The following is a 16,925-nucleotide window of genomic DNA, read 5'->3' as shown; positions in this document are numbered from 1 at the left end:
AATTTGATTTTTAAAGTTGCTATAAAATAAATTGTATTTAAATAATACATTTCCCATCCTTCCCAGCAGTGAGATGCATATCCTTTACCAATCTGCTTCTCGGCAGGCGGTCCAGCCTGATGAAGTATCAGCAAAATGTCAGCTCCCACAGAGAGGTGCGACAAGAGGCGACACTAAAGCAGTGACAGGCCTTTCAAAAAGCTATTGTGCAAATTCAGTTTTAAAATAGGGATGTGGCTGAGGGCTGATGGGAATGTCATTACCAATGCGTTCATCTCCCCATCGTCTATGGGAACGGAAGAGAGTCACAGTGCAGTGATAGAAGAGCTTTACGTTGAAGAGTGGTGGGTCCTGGGGCTGCTCTTTCTCCTGCTTTTATCAACATCCATAATGTCTCAGTTAGATCTTTTTAAAAACATTCAAACTCTTGTAAATTTATAACCTTCAACAAATTACTGATGCCTTACAAAATTCCATAAAGAGTTTTAAGCCCATCATAATTTGCCTATTCTCACCTGTATCCCATATACCTTTGTCATTCTCCCAAGCACATGTGCTTTTAAAATATGGTGCTGTTATTCATTGTTTTTCCCCTAAATAATTTTTCTCTTCCTTCATTTTTGTTGCCTGTTAAAATACTTCAGGGATTTTTATTTTTCAGTATGTGTAAACAAACAAACAAAACCACTAAACCCTTTCATTGCCCTATGTAGCATTGCCCATCATAGTATATTATAATTGTCTGTTTATACATGATTAAAATGATCATTCATTTTTTGTATTCCCCAGGTCTTGGTTTACAAGGGATGCTCCTTAAAAATTTTCTAGATTCAATTAAAGAACATTCTTGGAACTCAGTAGAGCAGTTTGGAATTAAAGTTTCATAGAAATAATCCACCAAGTCAAAAATAGACATGAGAAAGAGAGTTTATGGAACTGAAAAAAATGTAACTAGCCTAAATAAACCAGATTGAATTGCTAAAACTTTTAAGATAACAGTAGCGGTGTAAGGAGAAGGAAAGCTTTTGCCAGGCACCATAGCTTTTTTGGTTCTCCATTTCTGAAAGAACTTTTCTGAAGATTTTTTCAAAGGTTTTAATGACTAATAACACCAAACACCAATGAAGATTTTTGTGGTTCTTTGCTTCTTCTCAAGACTTAGATTTATGCTTTTCTGTACTCACTCCAATGTATGCAATCATTTCTTCTGAATATAACAGAGCCACATTAGAATAGCAAATAAATGTCTGTGGCTTTTAGTTTTTATAAACAAAAGGGATTTAACTAGATAATATACAATATATACTATCTATGTAATAATATATAATCCAATATGTAGTAACAGTGTACAGTAACTATAGGTATATGCTGTACAATGATAATAAATTGCTCCAAGCTCATGCTAGTTGAGTGCCATTTGTGTGTTCACTGTACACGTCTTTTTCGTCAAGGTATGTGTGTGTGTGTATGTGTGTATGCTCAGACACGTCTGATTCTTTGTGACCCATGGACTGTAGCCTGCCAGTCTCCTCTGGCTATGAAATTTTCCAGGCAAGAATACTGGAGCCAGTTGCCATTTCCTACTCCAGGGAATCTTCCCAAAGCAGGGATCAAACCTGCATCTCCTGTGTCTTCTACATTAGCAGGGAGATTCTTTACCACCGATCTACCTGGGAAGCAATATCCCCATTTTATGAATGAGGAAGCTAACTCTAGGAAGAATTAAGTAACTTGTCAGGAGTTATGTAATTAGTAACTGAGGACTAGGAAAACAATAAAGTCCATGCAGATGCTAGATATAAGGTGAGACTATAGTTATCGATATTAAATAGTGTAGCTGCCTGCTTGTAAAAAATTTAAAGAAAATAGAGAAAAATTATGAAAAACCTAAGAAGTCAGGAAGTTTCATTAAGGTTGTCCTTCCTTTTTTTTGGCCTCATATTTGTAGGTGGACAGACATAGCCAAGAACACTGTTGAAATATCAAGTGCCATAGGAGCCTATGCTCAATTTAACAGCGGAGGCAGGATGTTTTTTGTTTGTCTGTATGCAGCATGTCCAACTTATTTCCACAACCTAAGCTGCCTGCTATATCAAATCAGTAATGATACTTCTCAGCAGGACCTTGATACCAGCCGGTGTATCTGCCTGTCCAACTGGACTGAGCCTGTTGACGGAAGCTGTAAATCAGAAGCAGATTATAAGTCCTGTTCATCACCTAACATAAATAATGACCCAAAGAATTTTCTTTGCATTTTGCATTTGCTGAGTGGTCTCACAGTTTTTTTGTTTTTATAGATCTGCCCACTCTAAACAGTGTTTAAAATTCTCTTTGTGTGTTGGTAAATATAGCTGGCTAGTTGCCTACCGTAATCCATGATCACACTTGCTGCTTGCTTCCATAGCCCTAAATTGAATATCTGGCAGAGCACAAAATAAATTCTTATTTCTACACAGTGAGTCATCAAAAAGTTCTACTTTCCAGTACATACATCTTTCATATATGTAGATACACAGACCCTTTGTGTGTTATTAATTTTATTTGTGGTCCACTGTGTTTTGGAATTTTTTATCTACTATGACTAAATATTTAGTTTTACTTGTTGGACATGTATTCATTCTAGTACTATAATTTTTTAGTGTTTAAATATCAGGACTAGTATGACATGAAGAACACTTTATGTTCTAATTTGGTTTGAAGTATGAAAGTGTCCAGATGCCATTATTTCCTTCATAAGCAAAAATCTTGTGAGTCCTGACCTTATATCTTCTCTACTTGCAATAGATATGTACTTATTTTGCCTTAGTTATCTCATCCATAAAGCGAGACTAACAAAAGACCCAACTCATTAGATTCTTAAGGATTAAATAGGTTAATACATATCATACCTTTAGAAGGCCATTCAGCACAGAGCTAAAATAATCACGATGGTGTGATCACTCACCTAGAGCCAGACATCCTGGAATGTGAAGTCAAGTGGGCCTTAGAAAGCATCACTATGAACAAAGCTCATGGAGGTGATGAAATCCAGTTCAGCTATTTCAAATCCTGAAAGATGATGCTGTGAAAGTGCTGCACTCAATATGCCAGCAAATTTGGAAAACTCAGCAGTGGCCACAGGACTGGAAAAGGTCAGTTTTCATTCCAATCCCAAAGAAAGGAAATGCCAAAGAATGCTCAAACTACCGCACAATTGCACTCATCTCACGCGCTAGTAAAGTAATGCTCAAAATTCTCCAAGCCAGGCTTCGGCAGTACATGAACCGTGAACTTCCAGATGTTCAAGCTGGTTTTAGAAAAGGCAGAGGAACCAGAGATCAAATTGCCAACATCTGCTGGATCATCGAAAAAGCGAGAGAGTTTCAGAAAAACATCTATTTCTGCTTATTGACTATGCCAAAACCTTTGACTGTGTGGATCACAATAAACTGTGGAAAATTCTTCCAGAGATGGGAATACCAGACCACCTGATCTGCCTCTTGAGAAATCTGTATGCAGGTCAGGAAGCAACAGTTAGAACTGGACATGGAACAACAGACTGGTTCCAAATAGGAAAAGGAGGACGTCGAGGCTGTACATTGTCACCCAACTTATTTAACTTATATGCAGAGTACATCATGAGAAACTCTGGGCTGGAGGAAGCACAAGCTGGAATCAAGATTGCTGGGAGAAATATCAATAACCTCAGATATGCAGATGACACCACCCTTATAGCAGAACGTGAAGCAGAACTAAAGAGCCTATTGATGAAAGTGAAAGAGGAGAGTGAAAAAGTTGGCTTAAAGCTCAACATTCAGAAAACTAAGATCATGGCATCCGGTCCCATCACTTCATGGCAAATAGATGGGGAAACAGTGTCAGACTTTATTTTTCTGGGCTCCAAAATCACTGCAGATGGTGATTGCAGCCATGAAATTAAAAGATGCTTACTCCTTGGAAGGAAAGTTATGACCAACCTAAACAACGTATTCAAAAGCAGAGACATTATTTTGCCAACAAAGGTCCATCTAGTCAAGGCTATGGTTTTTCCAGTGGTCATGTATGGAAGTGAGAGTTGGACTATAAAGAAAGCTGAATGCCGAAGAACTGATGCTGTTGAACTGTGGTGTTGGAGAAGATTCTTGAGAGTCCCTTGGACTGCAAGGAGATCCAACCAGTCCATCCTAAAGGAGATCAGTGCTGGGTGTTCATTGGAAGGACTGATTTTGAAGCTGAAACTCCAATATTTTGGCCACCTGATGCGAAGAGCTGACTCATTGGAAAAGGTCCTGATGCTGGGAAAGATTGAGGGCAGGAGGAGAAGGGGACGACAGAAGACAAGATGGTTGGATGGCATCATCGACTCAATGGACATGGGTTTGGGTGGGCTCCATGAGTTGGTGATGGACAGGGAGGCCTGATGTGCTGCAGTTCACGGGTTCGCAGAGTCGGACATGACTGAGCATCTTAACTGAACTGAACTGAACAGGATTAGTTAGTGAGGGTGTTAAGACTGGAACTCAAGTAGCAAGTCTCAGTGAATAGACAAGGAAAATGAAAATTTTAAGTTTGAAAATTATTTGGTGTATATATTTTGAAATATACTGAATGACACATATGTGAACAATTACTTGTTGGAAAGTCAGATCCTAAAAACCTAAAGGAGAAATCAGAACTAGTAGGTAGAGGTGCGAACCATCAGCATAGATGATTTGGGGGAGATAACTAAGGAGAAGACACTAAAGGGGAAAGCCAAGAACACTATGAGAGAAATTTGCTAAATTCCCTACATTCAGGGAGATCTAGAGAAAGGGACAGAGAAGGCAATGGCACCCCACTCCAGTACTTTTGCCTAGAAAAATCCCATGGACGGAGGAGCCTGGTAGGCTGCAGTCCATGGGGTCGCAAAGAGTCGGACACGACTGAACGACTTCGCTTTCACTTTTCACTTTCATGCATTGGAGAAGGAAATGGCAACACACTCCAGTGTTCTTGCCTGGAGAATCCCAGGGACGGGGCAGCCTGGTGGGCTGCCGTCTATGGGGTTGCACAGAGTCGGACACGACTGAAGCGACTTAGCAGCAGCAGCAGCAGACAAAGGGAAACCAACAAGTGAGATAAAGATTTACTTAGAGCAGATGTTACAAACTGGCAGCCTTAGAGCTGAATTTGACTTGCAGATGTATTTTGAATGGGAGGCAAATTCCATTTTAAAATATGTGATTCAATATTTTAAAAAATCAGATGTAGGAACTCTGGACATATCTTCCTGTATGGAAACAAACAGTTACATTTGATCAGTTCACACCTCTTTATTGGAGGCCAAGCCCTCTCCTATTGGTCCTGGGCCCACAGCTCTGTGGGAATTAACCCACAGGGATTCTACCCACTTTCTTCTGGGGGCAGGACCTGTGTTTGTGACTCCTGCTTTAAAAAGATGGAAATAGGTGGAAAAGAAATAGAATGACCCAGATATAATTCCAGAGAAAGATGACTTTCAAGAAGAAAAGGATAATCACTGATTTATATACGTTCAAAAAAGAAAATAAAAAAAAAATAGAAGGCAACTTCAGTATTTGTGATTTAGGACTTGGTAATGTAAAAAAAAACATGAAATATCAATTTAATTTAGGATTAAAATTGAATGGTAAACAAGTAAATTAAAACATCATCCCAGGAAGCTTGACAATGAAGGAAACAAAATGTTTAGCTCATTTTGTTCTCTATCAGCAAAATGTTTAAAATTGTCTTGTCTCTTCAAGGATATATTATCCCTTCTGACCATCAACATACATCATTTTCTGTTGATGGATCTGATTCATTCTTGGTCCCTCTCACTCCTGAAGGTCAGGTCCAGTGTAGTCATGATGGAAAAGATTCAGAATCCCTGAGAATTATTAATGTTGAAATGAATCAAATACCTGGATATTTGCTCCCATGTGAAGCATGCAAAGAGTATATTTAAATGATTCTGCTGATATGTATTTGGAAAAATATGTAACTTTTAAAACTCATTGAATTTTTCTATTGTTGAGTTTTAACTTCTCCCTCTTCCTTCCTTACATACACACACACACACACAATTTATATCATATATACTGAGACACAGTTTTTTCACATTTTAACATCTCTAAAATTAGGTAGTATCTTATAAACTGATAGCACAACAATATATAATTATATCGTAACTTTCTAACATAGTCTATTCTCTAAGTACACGTTGAAGGCAAGTGTCTTTTACTATATTATGAATAATTTCCATCTTCTGGGCCCCAAAGGAGATAGAACATAGAGGGAAAAATCTAATGAAATCTGTGTATTTATTTTCAAGCAGTTTGAAGTGACTCAGTTGTAAATGCCTGATGGGTCATAATAGCTCTTTCCAAGTCGGAATAAAAACTGCCTATTGACTTCAGAAACAATAGTGACGCACAGGCTGGGAGATATCTGAATTTTTTTTTCTGTATTAAAAATGATAGGCCCAAGAAACTAAGGAAAAGAAATTGTCCTATTTTAAGATACTGTCGATCTCACTGTGTTCTTGTGCCATCATTAATCAATGGTCTGAGTGTAGAGAAGAAAGGGAAGGAAGCTTGGCAGACAACGAAATGTGTCTCACTTCAGCACAGCAGCAAGGAGCTCAGACTTCCTGGACAAGCTTACCTTTGTGAGAGACTCCATATAACTAGTGTTTTGCAAGCTCAGTCTGAAACTTTGTAAATCTTGAGGCAGAAGTTCTGTAGTATCACTGAAATTGTCTATGTATTCCCACAAGGATAAACTATGTTGGCTATTACTAGCAAATTATGGGAGAAGGCAATGGCACCCCACTCCAATACTCTTGCCTGGAAAATCTCATGGCCGGAGGAGCCTGGAGGACTACAGTCCATGGGTCGCTAAGAGTCGGACACAACTGAGCAACTTCACTTTCACTTTTCACTTTCATGCATTGGAGAAGGAAATGGCAACACACTCCAGTGTTCTTTCCTGGAGAATCCAGGGACAGGGGAGCCTGGTGGGCTGCCGTCTATGGGGTCGCACAGAGTCGGACACAACTGAAGCGACTTAGCAGCAGCAGCAAATTATGTTTCCTTATATTATAGAATTGTGAAATATCTCCATTGTATATTTCAACTCTGTGTTACTAAATTTACATTTAAACTTAAGAGAATGCAAAGTGATAGTGCTAGCTGTACCCATATATAGTATACACAGAAGTGTGCATTTTGCAGAGAATGTCTATAATTTAAACTATGTGGTCCAGCAGGCTGATGTATTTTAATAATCATATCATCATAAAAGTTGTTTAGCACTTTATGCTTTACAAAGGATTTTCATCTCTATGATCTTGTTCAAAATTGGAAAATTATCTAAGGAGAAACAGTGGTTTCTACCTTAGTACTACAGTTCTGTTGAAATGGTGAAGATGCCAATTCTAGTTATATTTAGCCTCTTAAGTTATTATTGCTATCAATCTTGAAGTATGTGTTCTTTACGGTATCTAATACGAAGTCTTAAGATTCAACTGTCTTGAATCTTATGTTCTCTTTTCTCTCTTATTTTAGCTTTTTGAAAATGAACAATAAGACTGTTCTGGTTGAAAATATATGAAAAGACTAGAGGACAAATAGTTTTAAGAGTGCAAATGTTTGCAAAGGCCAGCCTGTGTAAAGTAGCACATTCCACATACTTAGTATTCAAATACATTATCCACCTGACAAGATAGTAAAATATCCTACTCATCTGTTCAGGACTAATTTTTTAAATTTTAATAATTTTATTAGTCTCTAGCACAGCCTTTTAAAACTTTGCAAAGAATATTAATAACTCATTAAAGATTAATTATGTGTCAGCTTTGAGGTCAAAGAGTTGGAGTGGTTTTTAGTTATCTGAATTAAAACGCATCTGCTCTGAAAAGGACACGCAATGTAAGACTCTGCCTTCTTCACCAATCTAAAGTTCTTATTTGTTAAAACATGTACACACAGACGTTAAACAAGGGTCTTTGACAACAATTAAATGAGAAAATGATGGCCATATGCATACTAGTCTAGAAGTTTGGTACAGAGGGATGTCTTCAAAGACTGGTTACCTTTGGAAACTTCTGTGACTTACAATGCTAACTGGAGGACCAGTCACAGATATGCTAGTTATGATGAAGTCTTCCTCATGATCGAAAATCTGCTTCTTGTTTTCATGGAGTGGAACCATGGAATTTAATGGAGCAAGAGTTTGAGAATAAGATGATCAATGAAAAATAGATATCTAAGAGGAGAATAGAGGAATTCTGAGACATGAATAGAAAGGGGAGATGGAAAGAGAAGAACATTCTTAGAGGAATCTGTATTGTTACAACTTTGATGTCTTCACAGAGCCAGCAAAAAATGAAAAAAGTGAAAGACAGCAAAAAAAAAAAAAGCATTAAAATTGTTCTAATCAAAAATATTTATTTAAGTCATTCATGTATTTAGAATATGACTCCTGATGAATCAGTTTTTTTTTTCGTTTCCCCTATTTTTCAAATTGGAATAACAATAATACCTTTGATGTGGGATGCTAAGTGGACCAAGGTTATTATAAAAAATCAACTACATGGCCTTCACATTTATATCTTCAATAATGAGTAACTCTTATTGTGATAGTTAATTTTTGAAGTATCTAGATATTGCTTTCCAAGAACTTTAAATGTTTTTAAAAAAGATAATCTAATGAACTGTGCTATGTTACTTAGCATGATTGTATAAATTTCTATAGTCATTTTCACTACCAATTTGGGGGAAATGATAGTTTCTCCGACTTTCAAAGAGTGCATTTCTCTCATTGTATATGCCTGTAAGTCCATTCCCAAAGCTTCCTGGTTTCCTTTCTTCATTAAAAAAAAAAAAAAAATACTTTGGGAGAATTATATTCCTTCTTGGACTTCTATAACTTAAATGAAAGACTCTGCCAGTCAGCACCACCAGTTTTCCCTTGTTCTTGGCATACAGACCATGAACTGGTTTCCAAGGCAAAGCATTCAATAATCTGTATGCAAAGTAGTATTTTTACATAGCTCTGAATGTCATATCCAAATGTAAAGCTGCCTGTTGCCTCAAGTGTGAAATTCACTCTCATTTAAATTTTGTGTTTCTTTGCAGCTAGTGATGCTGGTATTTGCAGACTTGGCCATGAAACACATGTGATGGTGGTTAAAAGTAGTAATAACTGTGACCTCTCCCTTCTTGCTTCTGTCTTCATGAAGAGGGTTTTATGTGGCAGCTATCCTTGGGCCAAAGCAGGAAATCTGCAAGAGTCAAGGGAATAGAAATGTTTATTTTTTTTTTTTTGCCTTGATGATATTTTACAACCTCCTCCAAGTTGTAGATTTTTCAATATGTTGTGATCACCAGTGTTTTTAGAGAGCCCATGTTTAAAATTTTATGGTTTCTTTTATCATTTGAATTCAAATATGTAATAGATTGGATACTGGGTTAGTTTCAGATGTCTTTGCCTGGGAACAATCTGCTCACTAATTAGAGTTTAGTTTTTAGGAAGAAAGAATATTAGGATGTTTGTCTCTGTTCACTTACAGAGGAGCACCCTGGGACCAACGTCCCACTTGGCACCTGTTCATGATGATTTAAAGATCCTAGTCATTTTCTGAATGCATTTCATCTTGAGCTCCTTTTGAGGCTGATTTCAGTTCAAAGTGCCAATTGAGGATGAAAAGGTTACTAGAGAGTTTGCCTATTCATGATGCAACTCCCTTTTCATCTGGGTCCCCAGTTACCCCATGCCAGGATCACTTTTAATCTTCCCACTGCTTTTCTCTACTGGCTGCAGCTCCTTTGAACTACCATTTCTAATGCAAAGGGTCAATGACAAGAGAATAGTGTCTCTGTGGTTAGAGCCAGACCTCCCATTTAGGTAAAGCACTTTACCAGAAATCAGAATTTTTAAAGCCATTAATTGTAGTAATTGTATGAGTTACTTTGAATTGTACCTCACATGAGATAGCAAAAATGATAATAGTGGCTATAATCTAGGATCAAAAAAGGGATGCAAAAAATAGCTTTTCTTTAGAGAGGGAATTTCTTCATGACAATGCTGGGCAAGATTATGTACTTACTGCTGTATGACACATTGCCTTATAATTTAATGACAGAAAACAATAACTATTCATTATTTATTTAGAGTCCAAGGATAGACTGGGCAGTCATGCTCTCAGACAATGCAGACTCAGCTGGACTTTTATGTGTCAGTGGGTAGCTGGCAGGGCAGCCATTTCTGGCTGGTGCAAGCTGGCCTCTTAGGTCTAATCTCACAACTGGCACACCATCACTTCTGCTGTAGTCCACTGGCCAAAGCAAATAAGAAGGCCAGCCAAGGTCCAAGGGATGGAGAAGAAAACTCCACCTCTAGAAGGGAGAAACTGCAAGTCACATTGCCAAGGGCAGGGGTTCAGGGACGGGAGGAGAATTGGGGATGACTTTTATGATCGGTTGGCCACCATTCCTTTCTCAGATTATGAGGGGCAGTGTTGAGAGCCCCTCGTGTACTGCATCTCACCCACTCTTTTATGCATGTTAATCTTCATCAGTCAAAAGTGAGATGTGAAGTGTTGAATTCTCTCTAGCCTTCAGTGAAGTTAGTATGTGAGAAAAATAACTAGGTAGCTCCAGATTGCTGTTTTGCACTGGTTAATACATTTCTGCTATGTTTAGTTTAATACAGATATAACTTCTCTAATGGAATGTTGATTTTGTTCTGAAAGTGTTTCATCTTCTTTCTTTCATATATGTATATATATGTGTGTGTGTTTATATATGTGTGTGTGTGCATTAATGGCCTTATATATATGTATATTTGCACATATATGTGTTTTTATATATATTTGTAAGTACACACACACACACACACATTTCCTATCCACTTCTGCCAGCTTGCTAGCATCCTTGCTAGTCTTTGGCCCTTTGAGATACTACCTTGACTACTGATTACCCTAAAGTTCACTGCCCAGAAGGGGAGATGTTACCTGCTTCAACAGGGCAAACAGTTACTCTGTAGAGAGGGAAGATGTTAATAATCCTGTTTATACATCCCTTCATATGATAGTTCTAATAAAAAATCCATAGGGCTCAGCAATGGAGGCTTGAAATCTGGCCCATAATTTTGCACGTAGGGTAGCTGCATTTATAATCTTCTTTCAGCTGGAGTGTCATCATACCCATTAAGAATTTAATGAGCACCAACAGACCTAGCTAATGTACAAAGCACAGAGGTAGCCATATCCCCTTCCCAGTAAGCTGTTGCTTGATTACAGAGTTACTGGTGTGCATGAGGACCCGGGACCTCCCTGTTTTCACTTACTTCATAAATCCAGACACAGACCTCACTTTGGGGATCATATTATTAAGAGGAGACTACAGAGGAAAAATAAACCCCGTTTGGTAAAGTAAATGGTATGCCTGCTTCTGTAGCTACCCATCGTTTATTACTGCTGTATGTTATTTCCAGCAGTACTTTTAACAGTGATCATAAGGGACCTTTAAAGACTTGCTGATGCCTCTTGGGCAGTTTCACAATAATACAGTTTATAAATAATTCTGCCTACATATCTTATATATTCAGGATACCTCTTGCCTTGCTTCGTTTGTTATGAGTGTATTTGCATAAAAACAGGTTATTTGGATATCTGTCCTCTGAGAGCTATTGTTTTTTCTTCCCTCCAAGTCAGAATCACATGTTCTCTCAGCTACAGTCACACCCACAACCAAGTGCAGATTTGTGAACTGTAGTGAGGGACACAAACTAGGAAGAGAGAAACTTTTAAGAAACCCTGTGATCTTGTTGGAAATTGTTGTGTTTGCTTTATAAACATTTTTGTAGGCATTTTTATCTGAGGATTCAGTTGTCATTTGGGCTACAGTGTAAGTGTGTATATGAGAGGTGGTGTTCATATGAGAGTGACATTTTATTGTACATCACATATGTGTATGTTATACATGTCACCCCTGTGCAAAAGAAGTTATATGTTAGAATCAGCAAAGTATATGTGATTCTTTTTAGTTCATATCATCTTTATTCTCCAAAGAAATTTAAAATACAAGCTTTTATATTCAAGCTTTAATTTTGTCTACCCTCATTTTGAGAGAAGTTAGAAAAAAGTATCAAATACTGTGTGTGTGGTTAAAACCATGGTTTTTATTTGGAATTTAGAAATGTATGTACCAAGGTTTGCAAAAACACCTGTACAGTTTTATTTCAGATTTTACAAAGTGTTTCACTGGAACATCTGTTAAAAATACAAATTAATGGCTCTTCCTCAGTCCTGCTGAATCAGACTCTCTGGGAATAAAAACAAAGTATCTCCATTTCTAAGTCAATCCCTTAAATATTTCTTATGCATATTAAAGTTTGAGAAACACTGCTAGCCTTATCCCAGAATTAAATTTAATTATTAGAAAACTATATACTGGGACCTTATTAATTCAATTCCATAGATAATTTTCTTCATGTTACAATGATTCACTATTTTGTGCTTGATTTTTTATCAAGAATCAGTACAAGAAATGACAACACATGAAGTGATTCTGTACTTTTAAGAAACTATCATCAGACAATTGTTCAGTATGTTGTTCAAAGACCCTCATCCAGAAATTCACATGATACATCCTCCTTTAACCCAACTAACCTGTGTAATTATAACATACATATAGAAAAGTGAATGAATCATAAGCTTTCAGAGTGGTACATTTTTCAAAATGAATACATCCATGTCACAAATATTCAGATTATGAAATATAACATTGTCAAAATTCACATAAGCCCTCTTATGCCTCATAGAAGAGTAAGTATACTGACTTCTATTACTATAGATCCATTTTGCCAGCTGGCTTTTGATCTTTATGCAAATTAAATAATGATGTATATACTCTTTTGAGTATCTGGTTTCTTTTATAAACATATTTGTGAGATTCATCTGTAATGTATAGTTGTAGTTTGTTCATTCTTATTGCTGTTCAGTGTTTCATTTGATAAGTGATCCATATTTTCAGTTTTATTATTGATGATGGATATATTAGTTATCTATTTCTGCATATAGATTATTCCTAATTGACAACAATCTTGCACCTTAAAAGAGCAAACATTATCTTACATTGCTTCTGAGAATCAGGAGCCTGGGAGTGATGCCACTGGGGGATTTTGACTCAGAGTCTCTTAGGAGATTTTGTTTAAGCTGCCAGCCAAATTCAGTCTTTGAAGAACTGACGAAGGCAAACTGCTCCCAAGTTCACTTATGTGTCCACTGGCAAAAGGCTTCAGTTCCTCATCATATGGATCTCTTCATAGCATTTCTTCTGATATGGTGGCTGGCTTTCCCAAGAGAGTGATAGGGGAGGAGCAGGGGACAGGAAAATCCAGGAGAGAAGCTGCAATCTTTGGTAATTGAATCTCAGAAGTGACAAACCATCACTTCTGCCATATTCTACCATTACACAGATGGTTTCAGTGTGAGAGTGGACTGCAAAAGAATGTGGACACCAGGAGGCAGGAACATTGCATACCATCTCAGAGGCTGGCTACTGAGGTAGTTACTGGAATACTTTTCCATTTTTGGCTAAAAGGAATAGTACTGCTTTGAACATTCCTTTACATATGTTTTATCAGTCTATACCTAGTATAAATACCTAGTAGTGGAATTCCTACATCAGATAGATACCAAGAAAAAGTTTTCCAAAGTGCTTGTCAAACTATTCTTTTATAAGCAATACTCTACTTGCTCCACCCTTGATAACACTTGATATTGTGTGTATTTTTCATTTTAGCAATTCTAGGGAGGTGTTTAATGTTATCTCATTATGATTTTAATTTAACCCCCCCAATAGTTAATGATATTTATTCTTTTTTCATATACATATTGTGATTTGGAGTTTTTCTTTTGTGAATCCCTATTCTCTGTTATGGCTGGTTTTTAAGTCGCTTACCTACATTTTATTATTGGTCAATAGAGGTTCTTTCAATATTCTGTACAGTCCTTCATAATCACACATATTACAAATATCTTCTCCCACATTGCATACAGTTTCACTCTGTTAATACTTATTTCCTTCAATGAGCAGAGGTTCTTAATTTTAATATGGTTGAAATTTTCACCACTTTTTTCTTTGTGTTTAACTTTTGGAGACTTGTTTAATAATACTTTGCCTACTCAAGCTCTTGCATATATTTGCTTGTATTTTTCCTAAAAGTTTGTTGTCTTATCTTTCAAATTTAAATCTACAATCCATCTAGCAATATATAAAACATAATATTTCTTGCCCAAGAGGGTTTGTAACAAGCATTCAAAGGTAGTTTTACAATTGATAATCATCTCTCTGGTGCACCATTGTATTAGGGAAATATAGGACACAATTATATATGTTAATAGATTCAGAAAAGCATGTGAAAAATTCATCACTCATTATAATGAAACACATACACATATTCATACATATATTCACAGACATAGTCTTAGAAAATGAGAAAAAGAACTTCTTAAGTCTGATTTTTAAAAAAAATCTATGAAAATAAATGCAGCAAACATACTTTGTGGTAAAAGGCTAAAACCGTCCTCTTAAGATTAGAAATACAAGACAAAGATGCTGCTGTCACCACGTCTTTACAGTATTGCGCTTGAGGTCTCGTCCATTGTAATAAGGCAAGAAAAAGATGTACTGGAAAGAAAGACTTAAAACTGCCATTATTCCTGCATGATATGATTATGTGCTTAGGACACCTCATGAAAGAAACTGCATACTGTTGGAACTAATAAGTAACTTTATGAAGGTCACCTGGATATTATATCAATGAAGAGACTAATTGTATTTCTGTATCCAAAAAACAAACAAATAAAAAATGAATATTTTAAAAGAATCAGTTTATAATTGCATTAGAGAATATCAAATGTAAAAAACAAATTATATGCAAGCTATATAATGCCTCTAACTTAAAATTAAAAAATATCATTGAAATAAATTTTAAAAGAACTAAGTAATGGAGGCATATATTCTGGCCATGGACTAGAAGATTCAACCCAAAGTGATTGATAGTGTTAACTCAATCAGAATCAAAATCCCTCCAGTTATTTTTTGAATTGAGAAGCTGGATCTAAAATTTATTTGGGAAAGTAAAGATCTAAGAAGAACCAAGACAATCTTGAAGAATAAGAACAGAATTACAGAACTTTCATTACTAGTTATAGGTATAGTAATTAGACAAAATAGTATTGGTTTAGATATAGATGAATAGACCAATGAATGAAGCAAAAGCTAGAATCAAGATTGCCAGGAGAAACATCAATAACCTCAGATATGCAGATGACACCACCCTAATGGCAGATAGTGAAGAAGAACTAAAGAGCTTCTTGATGAAAGTGAAAGAGGAGAGTGAAAATGCTGGCTTAAAACTCAACATTCAGACAACTAAGATCATGGCATCCAGTCCCATCACTTCATGGCAAATAGATGGGGAAACAGTGGCAGACTTTATTTTGGGGGACTCCAAAATCACTGCAGATGGTGACTGCAGCCATGAAATTAAAAGATGCTTGCTCCTTGTCAGAAAAGTCATAACCAATCTAGACAGCATATTAAAAAGCAGAAACATTACTTTGCCAACAAAGATCCATCTAGTCAAGGCTATGGTTTCTCCAGTGGTCATGTATGGATGTGAGAGTTGGACTCTAAAGAAAGCTGAGTGCCAAAGAATTGATTCTTTTGAACTGTGGTATTAAAGAAGACTCTTGAGAGTCCCTTGGACTGCAAGGAAATCCAACCAGTCCATCCTAAAGGAAATAAGTCTTGAATATTCATTGGAAGGACTGATGCTGAAGCTGAAACTCCAATATTTTGGCCATCTGATGCAAAGAACTGACTCATTGGAAAAGACCCTGATGCTGGGAAAGATTGAAGGCAGGAGGAGAAGGGGATGACAGAAGATGAGATGTTTGGATGGCATCACTGTCTCAATGGACATGAGTTTGAGTAAACTCCAGGAGTTGGTGATGGACAGAGAAGCCTGGCGTGCTGCAGTCCATGGGGTCACAAAGAGTTGGACATGACTGAGCAACTGAACTGAACTGAATTGGTAGGCCAATGGAACATAATAAAAGTCCAGAAAAATGACCCTTTCATACAGAATTAATTGATTATGATAAAAATCACCCCACAGTGCAGTTGGCATGTCCTGGCCTTTTCAGTAAACAGCATTGGGTCACTTGAATATTTGTGCTGGAGTGGGTAACCATTCCCTTCTCCAGGGGATCTTCCTGATCCAGGGATCAAACCTGAGCCTCCTGCATTGCAGGCAGATTCTTTACTGTCTGAGCCACCAGAGAAGCCCTTTGAATATTCATATAGGAAGTTTTAAAAAAAAAAAAAAAAAGAATCTTCACTCTCATCTCACACCACACACACAAGCCAAAACATAATTTTAATATTAAAAAGATATCTGTCTTTTATTTAAAAAATAGTATTTTTAAATCAGAGAACTATATTTTTATTTGCTTATTTGTTTTTACTATCTAAAAATTCATGGATAAACTATGTCTGATTACAATAATTTTCTTTAATCTAAAAATTTTATCCTTTTTATTGCATGGTTCTTTTTCTTTCATCCTTACTTTAATGATTCTATTTTATGGGTCTTTCCTTTTTGTGCAAGTTATTTTAAATCCTTTTTTTGAAATAGGGTATAAATAATGAATAAGTCAATCAATGAGGCAAGTTAAACTTCTTTTGAATTTTGAAGCCTGATCGAATTGTCAAAAAGAATGATAGCTCATATAGTTCTCTTAATAATTTCACTTTGATAAAATTATAACTGTCCAACATCATATTGCCAATATGTATTATGCATATAAATATTACATGGAATGTTCTTTAAATGTTAACATATGTGTCGGAATTAAAAATACATAGCATTTA

The 16,925-nt window shown here is 36.5% G+C and overlaps 1 protein-coding gene across 1 annotated transcript in view; it reads left to right on the top strand.

Moving 5' to 3' along the window:
* The window catches only part of LOC129643919 (EGF-like and EMI domain-containing protein 1), a 614,705-nt gene extending 614,520 nt beyond the window's left edge, over positions 1-185 (top strand). The window contains exon 15 of the mRNA XM_055569141.1: positions 70-185. Coding sequence (XP_055425116.1) covers positions 70-185 — 116 coding nt within the window. The remainder of the gene's footprint in view (positions 1-69) is intronic.
* The last annotated feature ends 16,740 nt before the right edge of the window (positions 186-16,925 follow it).

Source organism: Bubalus kerabau, chromosome 2, assembly GCF_029407905.1.
Source record: "Bubalus kerabau isolate K-KA32 ecotype Philippines breed swamp buffalo chromosome 2, PCC_UOA_SB_1v2, whole genome shotgun sequence".
NCBI classification, from domain to species: domain Eukaryota; kingdom Metazoa; phylum Chordata; class Mammalia; order Artiodactyla; family Bovidae; genus Bubalus; species Bubalus kerabau.
This window is presented reverse-complemented; position numbering and strand designations above follow the sequence as displayed.